General features: G+C 39.9%; 2 protein-coding genes across 2 annotated transcripts; one reads left to right on the top strand and one right to left on the bottom strand.

Annotated features, from left to right (window-relative positions):
- The first annotated feature begins 338 nt into the window (after positions 1 to 338).
- On the top strand, positions 339 to 9,532 carry pnocb (prepronociceptin b). Its single transcript, XM_026946829.3, has 3 exons — positions 339 to 439; positions 6,208 to 6,389; positions 7,268 to 9,532. The coding sequence occupies exons 2-3, from the start codon at positions 6,267 to 6,269 to the stop codon at positions 7,883 to 7,885; spliced, it is 741 nt and encodes a 246-aa protein (XP_026802630.1). The 5' UTR covers positions 339 to 439; positions 6,208 to 6,266; the 3' UTR covers positions 7,886 to 9,532.
- A 211-nt stretch (positions 9,533 to 9,743) lies between these two features.
- znf395b (zinc finger protein 395b) lies at positions 9,744 to 17,907 on the bottom strand. Its single transcript, XM_026946828.3, has 10 exons — positions 17,518 to 17,907; positions 17,103 to 17,271; positions 16,827 to 16,984; positions 14,781 to 14,887; positions 14,252 to 14,460; positions 14,068 to 14,168; positions 13,093 to 13,333; positions 12,139 to 12,225; positions 10,912 to 11,030; positions 9,744 to 10,600 (listed from the first exon to the last, which is right to left on the bottom strand). Exons 2-10 carry the CDS (start codon positions 17,172 to 17,174, stop codon positions 10,489 to 10,491), a joined length of 1,206 nt encoding a protein of 401 aa, XP_026802629.2. The 5' UTR covers positions 17,175 to 17,271; positions 17,518 to 17,907; the 3' UTR covers positions 9,744 to 10,488.
- Positions 17,908 to 20,172: the final 2,265 nt, after the last annotated feature.

Below are 20,172 nucleotides of genomic sequence, written 5' to 3'. Positions count from 1 at the left end.
GGCTACAAATGATCTTCCCTTCCATTGGCTTCTATTTCATGCAAAATGACAGTCATTTTTACGTGTGTATTATCTCACCTTAGCAGAGGATGTGTCTTCGTTTATTTTTAGCACAAGTCCTTTTTTTGGGAGCTTAGGAGCAGAAATGACGTTGCTGGTGAAGGTATCTACGTCAGCATTGACTAAGGGTTGCTAGTTCAAGTTATGCATGATTCCACACCTTAGTTTGTCTCTGTCTATGGTGTGGAAAAGTGAGAGGGTGTGTAGAGGGGGAGAGAGGGGGGGTGATGAACCAGAGGAAGGGGCGGGTTGTTATAAGAGAGGAGAGAGCGTGAAGGCGAGCAGTTGAACAAGGCTGTGGGTTGGACACTGCTGCCTCACTTGAAGAGTCAGAGTGTGTGAGCAAGAACACGACGACTTCCTCAGCACCGGAGCACAGGTAAGGCTTGGCACGTCCTTCTCCTCTTTCCGTGTGTGTGTGTGTGTGTGTGTGTGTGAAAAAGATCTAGATTTAAACAGGCTTTCCAAAAAGTGGTTATATATTGCCCAATATTGTTTCCCTGGAGAGGTAGTACTCTTCCTTTTGCTTTGGTTTACTCATCATTATCATCACCACCAAAGAAAGCATTGTAATTGATATTTACAGGCATATTGACTGTTTTTTTTTAGTCAAAGGAAATTCATTCCCATTGCAGTGCCTTTCAAATCCCATGTGACAATTTATAATGACTAAGCAGTTCTTCAAAGAACCCATTACTTATCTTAGTTATCACATACTGTTTTATCACTTTACCTTACGGAAACCATCACTAATCTTCCACTGGTTGTTATTACACCTTTGGTGTATACAGCATATAGAGTGTTGTTTTCTTATATATATTTACTTACATGGATTTTAAGGAGTTCACAGAAGCAGTTTAAAAGTTATGATTGGCTCAGTTTTTTACATTTACTTCACAAACTTTCTTTGGTACAGCAAAAAAACATGACTGAAATCATGCACTTCAAAAACTTTGCTCTCTTCCTTCACGGTTTGATAGTACCCACTGGCCCAAGCTTTCTAAAACACCTTATTGACTTTGAAGATGCATTTTAATGCGGCTTGATTTTTTCCCCTCCGATCGTGTCTAATTTTATAGACGGTTTAGCAGTAAGTGCATTGCTGTGGGTATGACTGATGGAACATAATGCAAATGCTCCAATGGGAACCTCTTAACTACGATCAACCTAACAACCCAGAATTTCTTCTTCAGTTCTGCCGTTTCCATCATGCAACTTTTCTGTCATTTTCCCTATTTACATTCCAAATGAACATTTCTACCCAACAAATAACACCTGCTTTAAACAGGTTTACAACAAAATAGTTAGAGGATCGTAATCTTAATAATATGAATCCAAAATAATGCCCACAACTGTGTAAATAATGTATGTGTATTTAATTATTTGCTGATGGCGGCAATTAAATTTAAATTATTCAGAACCTTTTTTTTGACCATTTGACCATTTGTAGCATTGACCAGAATTCAAGACATCCAAAAAGCCAAATACAGTCATTTTGATTCAATTTTAAAACCTACATTACAGACAAAAATGGGTTTGTTTGCTCTTTTACCATTGCTTTTGTCATTATCCTGACACAAGCAACATTTTATTTTCCATTTGACTGAACTGAAATGCCCAGCTGTAATTTCTTCCTCATCAGAAGGCTAAGCATGCGTATCTTCTTGTGCCAGTCAAGAGTGTTTTGGGACTGCAGCATTTGTCCTGGTCTCGGTACTCCTAATTTTATGTCGAACATTTATTAAATGTCCCATGAAACCAATATAATGTGTCTGAGCATGACTAGCCGTGATTAAATGAATTCACATTAACCTTCACATACACACATTTATCTGGATATTATCTCATAAAAACGATTAGGAAGTAATACTGAATACAAGTAAAAAGCTCTATTCTGAAAATAATTTGATTTAATACCACAGTCATGTTTTGCCTCATTGTCTGATTCTCCTTTTCATTAGGAGTGCAGTTTCTTACAGTGATTGCTTTTAACATCTTATAATTGGTTACATCTGTTAGGAGATTAATGCTTGTACTGCAAGTAAGCCTCGAGCTAAGTGAACTGCTTAATGTGCACAATGACGTTCCTCTTTCCTACTCATGTAGTCAATATTAAATTAAAGCATTTGTTTATTAAAGCGTGAATTTTAAAATATGCAACATGTAAATTGTAAGTGTAAAGAAGTGTGCACACACAGCAGGAGGAAAATCTCTCCTTAGGCTATTCATAATGGAAAATATGCATGATCAAAAGCTTAAGCATTTGATGCGCTCGTGTGACTGTGCTGTATCATATAATCAAATAATTCCTGAGAATTTTACATTTTAATCATTTTAATCCACCGTTAAAAAAAAAACTGTAATATATTGCGTCTCTGACCATGAGGTTAACTACTTCTGAACTTACACCGTTGTGTGTTTTTGCAAGAGCATGTGCTATATTGAGGCAAAGAATTTCAAATGTGTCCTTTGTCATTGCTTATCTGCATTTGGCTATAAACTTGAGCTGCACTGGCCCTTCATTTTCACTTCAGCCTCCTCCCTAATCACAAAACAGCAATGAGATGAGTTCCTGAGAAATTGTGACAGATTGAGTCCATATCCATTTTCTACCGAAGTTTAGCCAGCAGAGAGGGCGGTGGCAGTTTCTCTGAGTTTGTAACAGTTTTTGTAAATGTCTCCCCAACCTCCATTCCCTAAGCATCTATTCACTGCATTGGATTGCTTCTTCTTTACGATAAAGTCCCTCATGGGCACTGAGGGATAATGCAATAATTGCTACTTTGCTAGTGGAGGCGGAGTAAAATCATCTCCACAGACTCCATACCTTTGGGGTATCAATGCATTCTCAATTAAAGTGACTGAGCTCATGCATCTGTGACGGACTGAAAATGGTTATGACAGTGAGAGTTCTGATGATTAGAATATCATGCCATTGCGAAGGGCAAAATCAAATTGCTGAATGCAGCGAAACAGGTGGGCTATTATTTACTATGTAATAAACACGGAATAAAGTGTGTTTTATTTCATATTCTTGTGGGCGGCGGCGGCGGCGGTGGGGTTGAGGTGGAGGTGGGGGACATGGACAATTAGAGAGCTACCCTTGCTTCTACGTAGACAGCGTCAGACGTCATAGTGCGGACATACAGGTTTACTTATCTGACCGCAGCCTGCAACACAGTGAATCAGATTGGATGGTTCTCGCGAACGAAAAATGGAACTAGCTGTTTACCTTGGAGTTGATAACATCAGGTGGCTCCTCGATGGGAGAAGGGGAGCGGACTGCTTTAATCGGATTAAAATTGGCTCAGATTTATCATTTCACGGCTCTTCCCTGAGGGAATGTGAGTGGAGACTTGCAATCTCTCAACCGCAGCATGCAGCCCCATACAAACACATTCAACACACCACGACATTAATGAGGAATGGTGTCAAAACCCCATACAACACTCCCACTTCTAAAACTATAAGCATAGGCTATACACTGAGGTCAGCTGTATGTAGTCAGTGGCTTCATCCTACTGGAAATCTGGATTTCATGCTGCAAAAAAATTCACATCTTAGCAAGTGAAAATAGTCACATTTATCTAGTATTTCCCATTATAGGTCTACAGTTACAATAAACCAAATATAAGATTATTAGATCTGTTTCTAGACATGTTTACTAATTTCAAGTTTAAAATAGTCTTGTTCTATTGGCAGATAATTTTGCTAATTTTTCTAGAAAAATTAAAAAAAAAATCTATTTATTAAATAATAATAAAATGAATAAGAAATTTTAAAGTTTGAAATGAGCATAAATTACTCAAAAATAGGTTTAATAATCTTAAATTTGGTTAATTGTAATCTTATAACAGGAAATACTAGATAAACATACTATATTCATGATATTTTCACTTTTTTTTTGCCATGTAGGGAAACCTACACTGAATAAAGACTATAGATACTTTTCTGATTGCCACTTTCTGTAGAGATCTCTTGTAAACTGTAGTATGAATGTGTTATTAGAACATATATGTATATATAACTACAGAAAAAAAAAATGTAAGTAGTTGAGCACTGAAAGAAAGCTTTTGATGGTCTTTGGTCTCTTAGGGTGTAATCATCAGTCTCACACTGTCTGCTTTTAATTTCCCCTATTATCTCTAAAAACTCAGTTTGATAAAAGATTATAGTGTGGGAGATAATAAAAAGAGTTTTCTTCATGTAACTTTTAGAAAATTAATTGAGCTGCATTAATAGTGTGTGAAGTTAAATTGACTGAAAAATGTTTTTTTGTTCATTCTCCCATCGTAAATGGCCTCGCTGCTCACAATCATGCAGTATATTATTGGCCTGTAATCACTGCTTTACTTTTTGTTCACTGAATAGAAAGTTTAAAAGGAAAGACTGTAACTTTTCTTTTTATCCTACTTCATTACAGTTCAGAGGTTGATTTTTGGTTAAAGGTCGATAAGAAGTGTGTGAGGCCCTAATCTCATCGTGACTAATATGTGCTGGCAGAGTGACTCAGAGTCGTTGTTGCTCCCAGTCTCTCTCGCTCGCTCTCATTTCCTCTTCATTATGCCATACATGCTAATTCAGACATCAATTAAGGCCTATGATGGGTTTCGTTAATGAACTTTTGAACGGGAGGAAAAACAGATGGTGAATGTTTAATTTTGCCTTCCATAACATAATGTGCTAAGAGTAATCAGCTGTGCTATAGGGTTTTAAAAAAAAGAAGAGTCCTGAGTGGTAAAGACTGATAAACTCAGAGGTCATAGTTTCATCATGGTTATAGATGTGGACCAGGGGCAAGAAGGTGTGCAATTAAAGCTCGAGTTCTAACATCCTACATCAGCGTCCTTCTAGTTCTAACACTTTGTCCTTGAGCAAGTCACTTCGCTTGGTAACTCATCTGCCCCAGGCTGGAGATATGCACAATTAAGTGGCATATGGCATAAAATTTCCTCTTGCCTGCCTCATTTGGTCACGTTTGGCCTCAATGGCAGTTCTGTGGTTGTGGTTGTGGGTAGATAATTGAAAATAAATGCCAGTATGTGGATTATAATATAAATAATTACTTTTATAATTGTGCTGTATTTATATTCATCAATGCTGATGTATATTTAAGATGGGGAGTGACAGTATATCCATATACCACGAAATAATATAAACAGTATAGATCTTTTACTATACTGGTATAAAACCTTTCCCTGATACTTAGTATAACTGCTATGATATTTCTTTCTATATTATTTTGTTTAAAATAATAAAGACTAGAAGTGATCCTCTTCTAGCTTCCCTAACCAAGGGATTTAATACTGACGCTGCTGCTACGCTCTTGTCCTTCAGCATCACCATAAGGTTTTGAGCAGATACTATCAAAAACCCATGAAATTGGGTTCAAAAGTTATCGCACCGTGAAATTATCATGCCATTCCCCTCTAATGCAAACACGCACTCTAAATGAATCCAAATGGAAGGATGGGCCTCAGATTCAGGAGTGAAGTATAGCATGTTGGATTTCTCATATATCGTATCAGATCTTAAACAATACAGGCTCATGAACCGGATATTTTTTTTGCATGTAATCCCTAAAGCAAGTGTATTCCATAGATAGGAACGTTCCTATTTCAGTGTAGTGGTAGGGACACGCCAATTACTAACATATGAGCTGGATATTATGACTCATTACATGGTCATGTTACCTGTGTGTGAAAAACACTAACATTAAGTCTGATATGTCATGCATTATCGAACTCTCGTCATCTTTAACTTAAAAATGAATGTTCTATCAACACACACCATCTCTTCTGATTATTTATATTTTGAAATACCTGATGTGTTATACTGCAATGTGCATTATTATCAATATGAGCAATTTCTGTTTAAATAAATGCTTTGGTATTATCCTAAAGGCAGATGTGTACACAGGTTTGATTCTAAATAAGAGAATGATTAGAATGTGAGCAGGGACTAAAATCACATTTTCTGTTTGATATTTAAAAAAAAATAATAATAATTTTGTGTGTTCATTAGAGAAACTGAGCCAAATAAAAGTGATTTTTCATGTAAGGGCTAGAACAAATTATGACTGCCATCAAAATGACTCATTTTTGACTCTTGACTTGACTCCTGTTTACATTTCTACTTTTTACTCAGTGAATCCTGCGACCTTTTACACTGCGCTCCAGCTCAAAACTCCGTTCCGTGAAGAAGCCATGAAGACACCACTTTGGATCCTTCTGCTGTTGAGTTTGTGTGTCCCTGGTCGCAGTGACTGCCAGGGAGATTGTTTAACCTGCGCACTTCTCCTGCCTCCACAGCAAACTTTCAACACCCTTGTGAGTGATCAGTTATTCTCTCTTTCTCTCTCTCCCTTTCTTTCTCCCCCTTTCTCACTCATATCACATGTTTTACATTTCACACGTGTGTAAGCATCAAGAAAAAAAATCTCTTGCTTTGTTCCTCAACAAAAAACCCAGGCTGTTTTGTGTGGTGTTTAAATGACAGACAAAAAGTTGCTTTTAATGTCACAGCACTTGCTCTTTAATCGAGCTCCTAATGGGTTTGAAGATGCAAAAAGCTGTGCCCGAGTCACTTGAGTTAATATATGCACATAATTGGTTGGAGAAAAGTCTGCCACTTATGTGGATAGCATTTTACTGAGCGGCTACATGGATTCTCATAAAGCCGGGAAGATTTCATGTTATCCTTCTTTCATTTTCAGCCACACACATGCTCACAGTGAGCTACCTGCTGATATGAACGCATACAGATATATGTGCACTCTCATCCTTTTTTAGACATATTGCATGTACAACTTCTTCTATCCAACACACATGCTCACAAGGCACTGAGAATCCTCTGTAGCCTGTATTTAATTTGCATTGGGTAATTAATTTCTACAGACACACACACATCCTGGTCAGAGCTGTCAGCTATATGGAGCTTAATTTTTTTTATAGCCTTTCCTTCCACAAATGATGATTTCTATTTCTTAAGTAATAGACACTTTGCCTCATTTGGCACATTAGAACTCTTTCCTACACCCACAAGCAGTGCCACTATGTGGAGTGATATTGAATCATGGCACGGCTAATGATCAGGGCCAAAATGAGGATTTATGCTCTGTACCTTTCAGTTCTTATCACTGCACTAATAGGGCTATTCTGGTAAAGTCACATTTGTCTAACCCGCCTGTGACGTGATGTCTCGGCAGGTGTGTTTGCTGGAATGTGAGTCCCAGGCGTTCCCAGCTCATACCTGGGATCTCTGCTACCAAGTGGTGGGTCTAAACCCAGCTGCATTGCCATCACACGATTTATCGAAGCGTACAGATGACGAAGAAAAGCCTCTGGCAATAGTGAAGATGGAGGATGAGGGCGTGGAATACTCAGAAGCTTTGGAGCGATTCCGCCACATGGCTCAGGCGCTCAGCAGTCACGAACCTTCTGAGGAGGCACAAAAATCGGATCAGTTTGGGGAAACCTATGACCTGGGGCTCGACTCTGGTATGGAGGATGAGGAGGAGCAAGGCAGGGTTGATAAGGGGGAAGAGCAGGACCAAGATGGCGGCGCCACCCTCAATCTGTCTAAACGCTTTGGCGGCTTTATGAAAGGCCGTCACGGCTTCCGTAAGCTGGTGAGCTCGGGGAGACCCCTGCAGAAGCGCTACGGTGGCTTCATCGGGATCCGCAAGTCAGCCCGCAAGTGGAACAACCAGAAGCGGGTGAGCCAGCTGTTGAGGCAGTACCTGAGTCTCACCGCGCGCACGGGCCGCTCGGGCCACTTCGCCAACCTGTCTGCAGCTGCAGTTCGACAAAAGAATGAGGTTTAACCACCCTACAGTAGGTGCTGATCTCTCCTCTTACCTCCATCATGTACCACATCCAAGATGAGCTAAAACATATTAACAAGATTGCATTGATATCCAATGAGGAATGTTTTTTTTTTGTTTGTTTGTTTGGTTGTTTCCACTATTGATATTTCGAGCTCATTGTGCTCACTAATTCAGTAATCAACAGGCTGTTGGTTTTGAATTTCAGCCACTGGCTGAGTTTTAACTTTGGCAGAAATAAAAGCGATGCACTGAAACTTTCATTGAGCATGTCCATCAGTATCAGCTCTGGATGTAGGAGGAATCGCAGAGCACTGTGGTCGTTTGTCTGTCCTATGAAGTTGAATGTCATGAATGGAAAAGCACTTTATCTATTTCATCATCCTATCTTGCACACTTGATCACACTTGATATGCGTTAATTGAAAACAAGAATGATTCAGGATGGATTTTTTATTATTTTTTTTAAATGTGTCCTATTTTTTTATTTAACTAAGAACCTTTGGGTTGCCTGCTGAAATCAAAATGGGTCCTTATCATCACAAATAGTGCACCACACATGGATCATGTGTACTCAACTCCCCAGGACAAAAGGTTGTATCATCTAATTGTACAATGTTAACAGGTTGTACACCTGGAGGAATGTAGCTTAGCTTAAAAACTAACTAACATGTACTTAACGCTGTTATTACAGTGAGCCAAGGAGTAATCAAGTATTAGACAAGATATTACACATGTGGCCAATTTCTAGCCTCCTGTTAAGCACTAATGTGTTGGATAGGGAGCCATTTTAGATGCATCCCCATCTAGAATACTCTTCTTTCGAACCTATTGGAGCTTACATTAAATCCATGGAGCAATGCTGCCCTCTAGAGCTCTCTCTCACACACGCACCCACACACACACACACACACACACACACACACACACACACACACACAAGCACTTTGATTTTAAATTTAAACAAGCCCTGATCTAGATTGATTTTGTGAGTCTCACCGTAAACAGAGGACAAATAATAGATCAGCACCCAGCATGTCCTCAGAGGTGAATAACAGCCTGGTCCCCATCCATTAGAAAATAAAGCTCATAGCAACAATTAACAGATCAATTGCCTTCTACTTGTACAGTAATATATATATATATATATATATATATATATATATATATACAGGGTGTCCCAAAAGTCTCCATACATAGGGGACTATGTTTGCCAGCGGCTGTGCCTTCATCAGTGGATGTTCGTGGACTTCACGGTTGGTCCACAACACTTCCATCTTTTTGAATTTGTTAATAATTCAACATCTTTTTTAATATGTTCTTGTTTTGTCAAAGGCATTCTTAAAGGCTATCGGAAAAAAAAAAATTATATATATATATATATATATAATAAAACTAAGTAATTTTGGAAGACATTTTGGTCAAAAAGTGTTCATTCCCCCTCTGTATGACTTTTGGGATGCCTTGTATATATATTCAGCTGGAATTATTTTAGTGATTATATTTTTCTCTTTCAAGTATTCCTTTTTTTAAAAAAAAATGAAAAAAATATATTATTTCATAATTTTTTGGAAAGTAGTCTGTCAATAGAAAAAAACAAACAAGGAATTGGCATACAGGTCTCGTGTGTCCATTACAGTATTCTTCGTTTGTCATTTCTGGCTTTGTGGAAAACGTATACTTCAAAACAGATTACATTATTTCTTTGTGAAAGGATTCAAACACATCATTCAGGTATTTTTTTTCCAAAGTGATCTTTTCTTTTTCGAATGTCCGAGTTGTACATAAAATGCACAAAAAATATCAATAAAATAGTTTACTATTTCTCTTGTGCTTTGTCATGCAACCATTAGTTTCTCTTGTGCATATTGTATAAGGTGTGTTTTAATCATTTTTAACACTTTCCTGTTCTTTATGCATACTATGTGGGTATAACAGCAAATTCTTGAAATCTGTCCAAGGTTTTAACCCATCAGATGAAAAAAAAAAACACAAAAAAACAAACAAAACTCTTAATACTGTACCACAGAATGGCAAGGGACTTGCAATAGCACTTTGGTAATTAATCATAAGTTATAGCTGCTTATAGCTGCATATACCATTAACCTCATGTGTGGCATTTTTACTTGATAAGGAAGTGCTGTCACATGGGCATAAGTCAAACGCAAAAAAGTGAAGATGTTGAAAAAAAAATCCAGTACACAATGACTAACATTTTGCTAGTACACATTTCAGGATATAAAAAAAACAAACAATACAAATGTTGAGATGTTCACTTTATACCAAAACTGACAATCAATTCAATAATCTCAAGAGCGGTTGTAGTGCACGACTGCTGGGGAATGAAAGAAAAAAAGTCTTGCTTTATAGGTTGACAAGAAAGTCAGAGGGATCAGGACTGTACCACGTCACACAGTCTCAACAGCTATCACCAGAACTCACGTCACAGAAAAAGATCATAGAAAATATCCTTCAGCTCCTTTTGGAAAACAGGTACAAAAGGTAAAAAAAAGGGATTCTCATGGTCCTCGACAGTGCCAGGAGTAGTCCACAGAAAGAAAGGAAAGACTGAGATTCTTGCTTGCTTCAAAAAGTCTTATGTTTTTAGTCAGGGAAGCGCTGACAGGCTTTCTTCCAGCGACAAGCGTTGCACCACTGATCCCTGCGCTCCACACCGTACACCTTGCGGCACTTTTTGGCCTCGCCTCGACCTTTCCTGAACAGACACACAGGAGGGAGAATGTATTAAACCATTAAAATATTATAACCTCAGTCAGAAATTGCTGGAATGACATCATGGCTGGCTAGTCTGAAACGTACGTGAATGTTTTGCTTTAACAAACACTAGTGTTCTAGCTGCAGTGATTCTTTGAGTATTAGTAGTAACTATAAGATAGATGGATGGATGGAGGAATGGATAGAACACTAAAAACAACGACTAAACAATGACATTGCTGTTCCGTACTAGTGAACACAGTTTAGAGTCATGCACATGCTAACAGTATCTCAGAATGGGAGAGCACAAACCGGATGGAGCAGTGGCCCCTGGATGGCGATGCACTCACGGTGTGCGATCTGGAGGGAACACTGTTCCGCTGTAGCCACTGCTCGCCCACGCTGATGGAACGGCTACGTGACATGCTGATCTGTGAATCAGACGATGGTGGAAAATTATGACAAACCCTGCAGCAATAAGCACTTCCACTGGGCTGGTTGAGTTTTTCATTTCCCTCTCTTTCATCACTTCCCTGAATAAGCGGACGCTAGCTTATCAAGGCTCTACACCAATTTCACACATAACACGATGCAACACAGTGAGTGACGTTAAAAAAGTATAAATAGCGACTATGATGTTCTATTGCGTATCCACACGGGTTATATTTCGCTGACTGACGCCTACATACAAATGCTGACATCATTTGGCTGATGAAATTAATGTCATGAAGTGCTACAGAAACAAATAGATCATTTATTCATCTTTATTTATCTTCATTTAGCTTTATCCAGGTAAACGATGGGGTGGATTTGGAGCTAATCTCGGGAACACTGGGCACAAGGTAGGAATACACCCTGGGTGGTATGCCAGTCCATGATAGCGCAACGTGCACACTCATTCAAGTGGCCAAATTAGCGTAGCCAATCCATCTACCTGCATTTTTAGGAGGAAACCGAAGTACCTGAAGGAAACCCATGTGGATGCAGGAGAACACAGGAAACTCCAGTAGCACCCAAAGCATACAATCCATCCCTAGACCCTGGAGCTATGAAGCACAAATGCTACCTGTTGCTACCTGGCCCTGTGCCACTTTTTAATATCATCAATGAAAGTTAATGACTTGTGAAGACATTGAGGAACAGCTGCACTGACTCTCCCCTTAGCTATATAGGATTTTACTGAGAAGATCCTTCGTTTTGATATCATCACTTCATGCTGCTCAGTGATAGTTATGAGAACATTCTGAAGTCAGTATCCACAATGTAAAATTTTAGATATTATCATAAATGGTGTGTTTTTTTAATTCAAAAGTGAGGAGAAAAGTCCACTATGTTTTGATTGGCTCATACATGTGATCCCCCAGTGACATTTCATGAGCTCCAAGGCATTAGAAGCAGGCAGCAGCAGCAAATTTAGGTTCTGCATGGTGTAGTAAGCAACAATGGCCCTTAAGACCATCTAAAATACCACTATCTTGGTCTAGCAAAACTCTAAGGTGTCTAAGTATGCAAGTACATCAGTGTACACTGAAGAGCTACCTGAGGTCTCAGCTGGAGTCCAGCTGAAGTCCAGTCACAGGAGGAAGCAGAGTCTGGGGATATGGTCAGCTCAATGGGTGCACAAGGCTGGAGAAAAGAATTATAACCGAGAATTAGGCTACAAAAAAACGGTCACATCTAGAGACCTTAAAAGTTATTCGGTTGTCCCTCTTGGGGATCCTTTAACGGTTCTATGCAGAATCCTACAACAGAGTTTTACCTTATAGGGCTTTTCACACTGTGCTTAACCCCGAGTTATCGTTGCTCTAAACCCCGCTTTTAACCCCAGGTAGAGGAACGTTTCACACTTATAATTTAGAAGCAGGGTTAGCGCAGCTTTTGCAGTGTTAACCCCGCACTGCGGTGCCAAAAGTGTACAGTGTGAAACGACGCGGCGTTAGAATGTTACGACTAGACGCTTAGCAACAGACACCCAATCACTCACGCGAAAGCGTGAGACAAGCCGTTATTTAAACCGGTCGCACACTGGATTTATCCAATCATGGTTGACACTGCAAACATGTAAATAAGAATTTTAACTCAGGGTTTAGGAATGTACAGTGTGAAACGTCAGATTATGAATACCCAGGATTAATTGTTAACCCCGGGTGAAGTATGTGAAACGTGAAACAAGATAACCCAGGATTCTGTTTACCCGGGTTTAGAATGACCCATGTTTCATTATTCCAAGTGTGAAAAAGCCCTTATGTGCACACTAATAGAGCCATGCTTTGTTTTAAAATACAAGTTCACAGAAAGCCAAATTCTTAACCAATACAAAGAATCATACATGCTAAACTATACTCAGATGCATTCTACATACTCTATATCATTCAGAAGTAGAAGTACGCAAGTGCAACTATGCTACTTGGTCTGCACTAGCGTATGTGCACTGTTAAAAGCTGCCATGGTGCCATGTTTCTACGACAAAGTGAGCTAAAACATAAGAGGTACATGTGTCAACTGGTAGAGATGTTCCGCGTGTATCTGCCACACACTGCTGGGGGCGGATTGGCTGAGAGAGCTGGAAGAGGGCGGGGCCTCTGCGGAAGTGGGCTGGCTGGGGGTGGAGCTGCATGAGGACCAGGGCCCACTGGTGAGTGACAGAGAAGGAGATGGAGGCGTCGGTTCCTCTTCCTCTGAGGAGACCTCGGTGTAATAAAAATCTTCCTCTCTGTGAGATTGCTCTGGTCCACTGCGTATGAGAGAACAAAAGAAGAGAAAAGCAAACCCTGATTACTGTGTACTTTATGTTTAACAAAATAAATACCTTACAGACTACAGTATACACTACAGGTATTCAACCAAAAATTTTCAGGTCTAGTAACATAACATTCCTTTCTTAACAATGTCTGGATAAGCAACTAACACAAATGAATCGTGTCTACAGTTAATACTGTGATTGCTTAACCATTAAAGACTAGTTCCTGGTTATAAATAAGACAATTCAAAGTGGTTATGTTTTGTTCACAGGGAGAATAAACACAAACTTCTCTTTCCAGTTGTCTTTAAACATTCTGTTTTGCGTTGTCGACTTTTCTTTAAACAAACGTCACAAATTGGACCAGAGAGAAAGTGAAAAATCTATGAAAGTGTGTGAAAATGCTCCATTTTCTCTCCATACTGCTGTAGCTATTTTCTGGTCTGATGAGCTGTCTTCACAAGTGTGTACACAAATGCATGCGATTTGGTACGCTGCACTGGAGGATCTGCTACAGACACAGAGCTGGTTCATGTTTAGAAAACTGTAGTCTCTGAATTAAGGTTAGTTTTTTCATATGTTTATCAACTCTGACACAGTATTTAAAAAAAATGAAAAAAAAAAAAAAACTTATATGGCTCTATATGTGGTCCGCCAGTTGACATTCCCTGGTATGTACTAAATCTATGAAGTGCTCTATTCACTTCTTCCTGAACAGTAAAGCTCACCCCAGATGGAGAATGCGAATGTGACGTTTCATCCCAACCCGTGATGTCAGCACTTTGCCACAGCCTGGCCACAAACACCTATACGCTCCCCTGCTCGAAATCTGTCACCGAGGGAGAAAAAGCTACTAAGCATTTTCGCACAATTTGCTGCAAAACTCTTACACTTCTCTGTCATCACTCTCACCTTGCACCGCCTGGTCTCCAGCTCGTCACGTGCCCCCAGCTCCGGCTCCATGTGCAGCCCCTCATCTGCCAGCTGTCCCATGCTGCTCTCTGTCTCGGTGACGGACGGTGAGGGAGCAGGACTGACACTGCCATGCTCCCAGCTCCAGTAGCCGCTGCTGCCACTGTCCGACAGTTCCCCTCCACCACACTCCACATCCAGTGGGCCATCTGGACAATACATATGGAGAGACTGAGACTGAGTGGAGGTGGGTGAATGGATGGTACATTAGTTGGATGCTATTCCTGTGCATTTCCATCATATGGTTTTTGGTTAGACATTGGGCGTATAGTGCGTATTACTGAGTAGGGTTATGCCTACAGTGTTGGATGCCATAATTTCTCTTAGCTCAATCTTTATATACTTATGTATAAAGACTTACATACATCCCAACAGATCATCATACCCAAACCCTGTGAATAAAAATAATCCAAATGTCTACTGTGCTGGGCTTGCTTTATTTATTTATTTATTTGAGAAGATGACTTACGTGGTAAGGGATCTCTCTGTGTGGGGCTCTGGATCACTGGACTACAGGACAGACTGGTGAGGACCATCGCAGCCATGATCTCATCCATTTCTACTGATTCAGGACTCCTGTAACAGGGGAGAAGTGAAAATAAAGCAATAAAGAGATATAAATAAATGAATGATCTGAATTTGAAGAGTATACATAATGTGTATTGCAATTGTACATGTAACATGAAGTTGGTTTACAAAATGGTTTAAGTTATGTTACACCACAGCGCTGTTGAATTATCGAATGTGATTGGTCAGAAGGTGTTGATTAACGTTACAGAACAGCACGGCTCTGCCAATAGTGCTAGACATCGTTCACATCAGAGGTTCATATAAACGCGCTTATTGTAATAAGTTATCGTTTCTATAGTAACATCTCATTCATGGTGGAAGCTCCAGATAATCTAAGACTAATAATAAACAGACTAAAAACCATTCTGCTATTTAACAAAGACATATAATCATTGATATGATGAAGATTTCAGAAGAGAGGCATTTTTTTTAAATGTATGGATGGAATCTTGGGTGTCTCGGGTGCTTTGTAACAGTAAGTTTTCTGCCACAGGAAATGTTTCAGGATAGAGGACTTTCCACTTTCTGTTTTTGTGTCTTACTGACTTCAAGAGCGAAAGAAACACGAGAAGGTGGTGAGGGCACAACTGTTTATAGCTGCTACAATTTACACTCACCGTCCACTTTAATAGGAACACCTGTACACCTGCACATTCATGCAGTTCTCTATTCAGCCAATCATGTGGCAGCAGCACAATGCATAAAATCATGCAGATACAAGTCGAGAGCTTCAGTTAATGTTCACATCAAACATCAGAATGAAGAAAAAGTGTGATCTCTGTGACTTTAACAGTGGCATGGATGTTGGTTCCAGATGGGCTGGTTTTAGTATTTCATAAACTGCTGATCTCCTCGGATTTTCACACAAAACAGACTCTAGAGTTGTTGTAGCTCATCCACCTCAAGGTTTGATGTGTTATGCATTCTGAGATGCTTTTCTGCTCATCACGGTTGTAAAGAGTGATTATTTGAGTTACTATAGACTTCTTGTCAGCTCAGACCAGTCTGCTCATTCTCCTCTGATCTCTCTCATCAACAAGGTGTTTCAGCCTAAAGACCCTCTGCTCACAGGATGTTTTTTGTTTTTCACACCATTCTGTGTAAACTCTAGAGACTGTTGTGTGTGAAAATCCCAGGAGAACAGCAGTTTCTGAAATACTCAAACCAGCCCATCTGGCACCAACAATGATTCCACAATCAAAGTCACAGAGATCACACTTTTTTCTTCATTCTGATGTTTGATGCGAACACTTACAGTTCTTGACCTGTATCTGCATGATTTTATGCATTGTGCTGCTGCAACATGATTGGCTGATTAGATAACTGCATAAATGAGCAGGTGTACAGGTGTTCCTACATTGAGTGTAAGTGATAATAGGAAGTAACTTGTCTCTTGAATGTTCCACGAAATGGAACTATAAGTAGTTTATAGTGCAATGTGTTTTTTTAATCAATTAAAAAACTGTAATAGTTGACAAATTGCTGTGGTATAAGAGGAATAAAGCACTTCGGCATGGCATCACAGCACCCTATTATTGATTATTTTCCTATAACAATGTTTCATTCCTTAAATAATGGGTACAATGGGGTTAAGGTTTCTGTGAAACAGGATATATCAGTCTGTTGAAAGATTTTTTGTGCCAATGTGAGCAACTGAAAAGTCACATTTCTTTTATATGATATGTTGAACAAATGTACTTTCTTGATTTCCAAGGAGGAATTTGAGCACTACACAGGAGCTGTTGAACACGGGACAATAAAACACGGGACAAATATGTACAATGACATCAGTGCACAAGTAAGGCAACAGACAACACTGAGCGGAGCATTCACAATCCGTGTGTGTAGGGTGATTTATTGGGTTTAGTGTTAACGCACAGAACATTCACGTGTGTGCCAAATAAAATCGAGTAAGATATAAACCAGTTGGGAGTCTGAAAGTTACCGGTATGGCAGGTTGACATTGGAAGACTGTAAGAAAAGGAGGGTGTTTGATTGCTCCGAATTGGCAGTCCACTCTTCCCCAAGACCCGGTGACGACTGTAAGATGGAGTTCTGCTGGTGTTTCTGTACGTCTGCGTTCTCCTGAACACAACGTCTGACCTGCAGAGAGTTAAATGAGATCATTTTTGCTGTGGGGTCCCAAATTAGGACACAGCAAATGACTCACGCCATCAAGATTGAATCGGTGATAGTGTTATGTTGGAACGCTGATATGTACCAGGCCTTCCTTTTTTCGCCCTGCTGTCGACTGCATGGCCCCCGGTCCTGCCTGGGACTTCACAGCTGCCATGTTGTGCCCTACCCTCTCTCTCTCTCTCTCTATCTCTCTCTCTCTCTCTCTCTCCCAATGGGCCGGACCAAACAGTAGGCTCAGGCGCTCAAAAAATCTGAAACCAGAGAAGTATTACCATGTATGTTACACATGCTGAAACACAAAATGGCTGATAATACAAGAGGCTCATCACAAGCACTGGTAGCCTACATGAGCAAACAAAAACAAGCTCCACACAGTCACTCCACAGACAGGACACACTCATCCAATGCCAGCTCGAGGTGTAAAGCCTTTGCAACAATTCTGCATCTCATACAAGTAAGTATACAAGTAAGCTTTGTCAAATAGCAAGGATTCAAACCTGCAAATACAGTTCAGGTGTGTTAAATCCGTAACAACTGGGTCTTTGTGGTGTGAAAACAGACAAGTAGGTCTTCGCAAACTGCACTGGAGTGTTTTTAGGGCACACACCCCCTCAGTGAGGCTCTGCTGGATGGACTCAGGCTCCAGCTCGGGAGAAGAACCGAACACACACCGGATCTCACTCACACCTTCGCCTGTGTTTACGCGTCAACCTCTTAAACAACTAAACTGGAAACAATACTTCTCTGGTTTATTCTCTTCGGAGGTGTGCGCTGGCCGACGTGTGACGTCACGCGCTGATTCCTGGGTGTCCTGACAGCCCGACTCCGTGCACCGACTCCGCGGATCAGCCTCCACACTTTTCCCCGAGCCGCTCTCTCACGGGCCTTCTGTAAACAACACGCCCACTGTGGGCGTGTCCGGCGCGCTGATTGGCTGAGCGGCTTTCCCCACGCGCACACGCCCTCTCTTAGCAACGTGTACAGACACGAGTTTTTGACCGGGGCTCTGTGTTGATGTGTGTACAGCCGACAGTTCAATTAAACACAATTAACAAACCCGTTCTGCATTAAGCACACAATTAACACCAAGGTAAATGTGTGAGTAATATGATAATCAGTAATCCCTGACCAGGAGAAGTGGACTAGACAGGAATCGCAGTAGGATTAAAGATCTGACCTGTGTGCATTAAAACACAGCCCACAGCATGATCACAATCTAAAATAAAACTAATCAAAACATCAATTAAAAGCAGTTTATTTACCAGGAATGGGTTTTCCCTGCTAGAGGAGCCACTGTGGCTGTCTGCGAGAGTCTCTCTGTGTGTGTGTGTGTGTGTGTGTGTGTGTGGGCCAGCAGTGCCTCCATGACAGCTGAGTATGCTTTACACGCCTTGTATTATTGTATTACATCTCATTTTGGCTATGCAAAAAAGGTTTGTTTGTTTGTTTGTTTGTCTGTTAATGTTTAATGGGCAACCCAGAAAGTCTACACACATGGGGCACACACAGGCCCTTGGAGAGCTTGTTTCATTGTACTCTGTCAAAGACTTCATCTTTTCCCTGCGGTACTTCAGAAGCAGATTAAACTGCCATTAATGTTCATTATAACACATTTATCACTAGTGACATTCTTTACGATAGCTAGTCCACAAATACTGCACTTATACACGTTCACATAGGTTTTAAATAGGATTTTGTATTTAGTGGCCTGTGACTGGGCCCCAGGTGGGCACACTATAAATACTGTTGGGTTAAAAACAACTACCACCCCGACTAAGGGTTGATATTTGGGGTGTAACGATACACTCTGGTCATGATTCGATTCAATTCACGCTACTGGCTTCACAACTTGATTTGAATCTCTGAATATTTTGAAATGAAGAAAAAGTATGCCTGAAAACATGTTTATTTCTGAATCATAAACAATACAAAACAATGTGCATAAAACTAAATAAATAAAATATATCTATGAACAGAGGTTTAATATTGTAAACAAAATATACTACAGATTCATCATATATCTTAAAAATAAATAAAGAATAAAGAAATTTATAAATTCTTCCATAAATTGGATTGAATAAACAAAGTCTCTGACCCGGGGAAAATGATCGATTGAAACATAATGAGCTCCGTAGCAGCACCTGAGGCATCATTTTAACCAGAAATAGAGCTCCAAAGTCGGCTAAAATGCCCGGATTCCGTCTTTCTCAGGCACTGTAGATCACACTGGCCCAGGGTTTGTGTCATTTGAAAGCTCTTTTTGACAGTTATAACATGGTTGTGTAGCCATATATACTATAATGTGTGTTGCTTGTTGTGTTCCATCACTTTACAAGTGCAGAGGATTCCCAAGGCGCAGGCTCTCCACGAAAGAACACAATTATATGACTAGCATGCTTGCTATATACTTTAACTCTATGGGTTGTGCAGATTGGGCCCTCTGGTGTTCAAACCGTGTAATTGCATTAGATGCCTAATTAATCAAATGCTGATTTCCACAATGTGAATCGCACATTTTCGTGATGCACATTGTCATATTTTTGCATTATGATGCATCCTGTCACAATGCATCATTACAAAAATGCGCGCATCTGGGACACAGCACAGTTATTCGCTTAATATGCCATTACTCACTCAGATTCTTGTGCAATTATGGGTGACATTTTTGTCATATTGAACATTAATAATGTTCAATGTCATTATTATTATCGTGCAACCCTGTTTGCTCAATTACATGCTAAATGAACAATACACTTAAGACACAATTGATTATCTTTCTCTTCATTTATTTAGCTGTATGCTGTTTTTTTCACTGTGATTGGTCCTCATTAATAATTGCAAGAGGTTTTGGGTTAGAGAGCACTGCACTGTCAGGATTGATGCAGGTTTCACCAAAGGGCACATTAAAGGTTTATAGAGGGTACTCATGAGATCTAAAATGAAGCATTGGACACACTACACATTCACAGACCTCCCTGTCACATCTCTATCATTGAAAGGCATTCAGTACAATATATATATATGTTTGCCACCTCTACAGGAGCATACTACTCCTTTAATTCTTTATTTCTAAGTGATTTTTATGGATTGCTAGTTGCTGCATTTTTTTTCCTCCTGACATCTAATAGGTGTTTTCCTTCTTGGATAAATCT

This window comes from Pangasianodon hypophthalmus, chromosome 19 (assembly GCF_027358585.1).
Source record: "Pangasianodon hypophthalmus isolate fPanHyp1 chromosome 19, fPanHyp1.pri, whole genome shotgun sequence".
Taxonomy (NCBI): Eukaryota; Metazoa; Chordata; class Actinopteri; order Siluriformes; family Pangasiidae; genus Pangasianodon; species Pangasianodon hypophthalmus.
The sequence above is the reverse complement of the archived record's forward strand: the minus strand, read 5'-3'. Positions and strand labels throughout refer to the sequence as shown.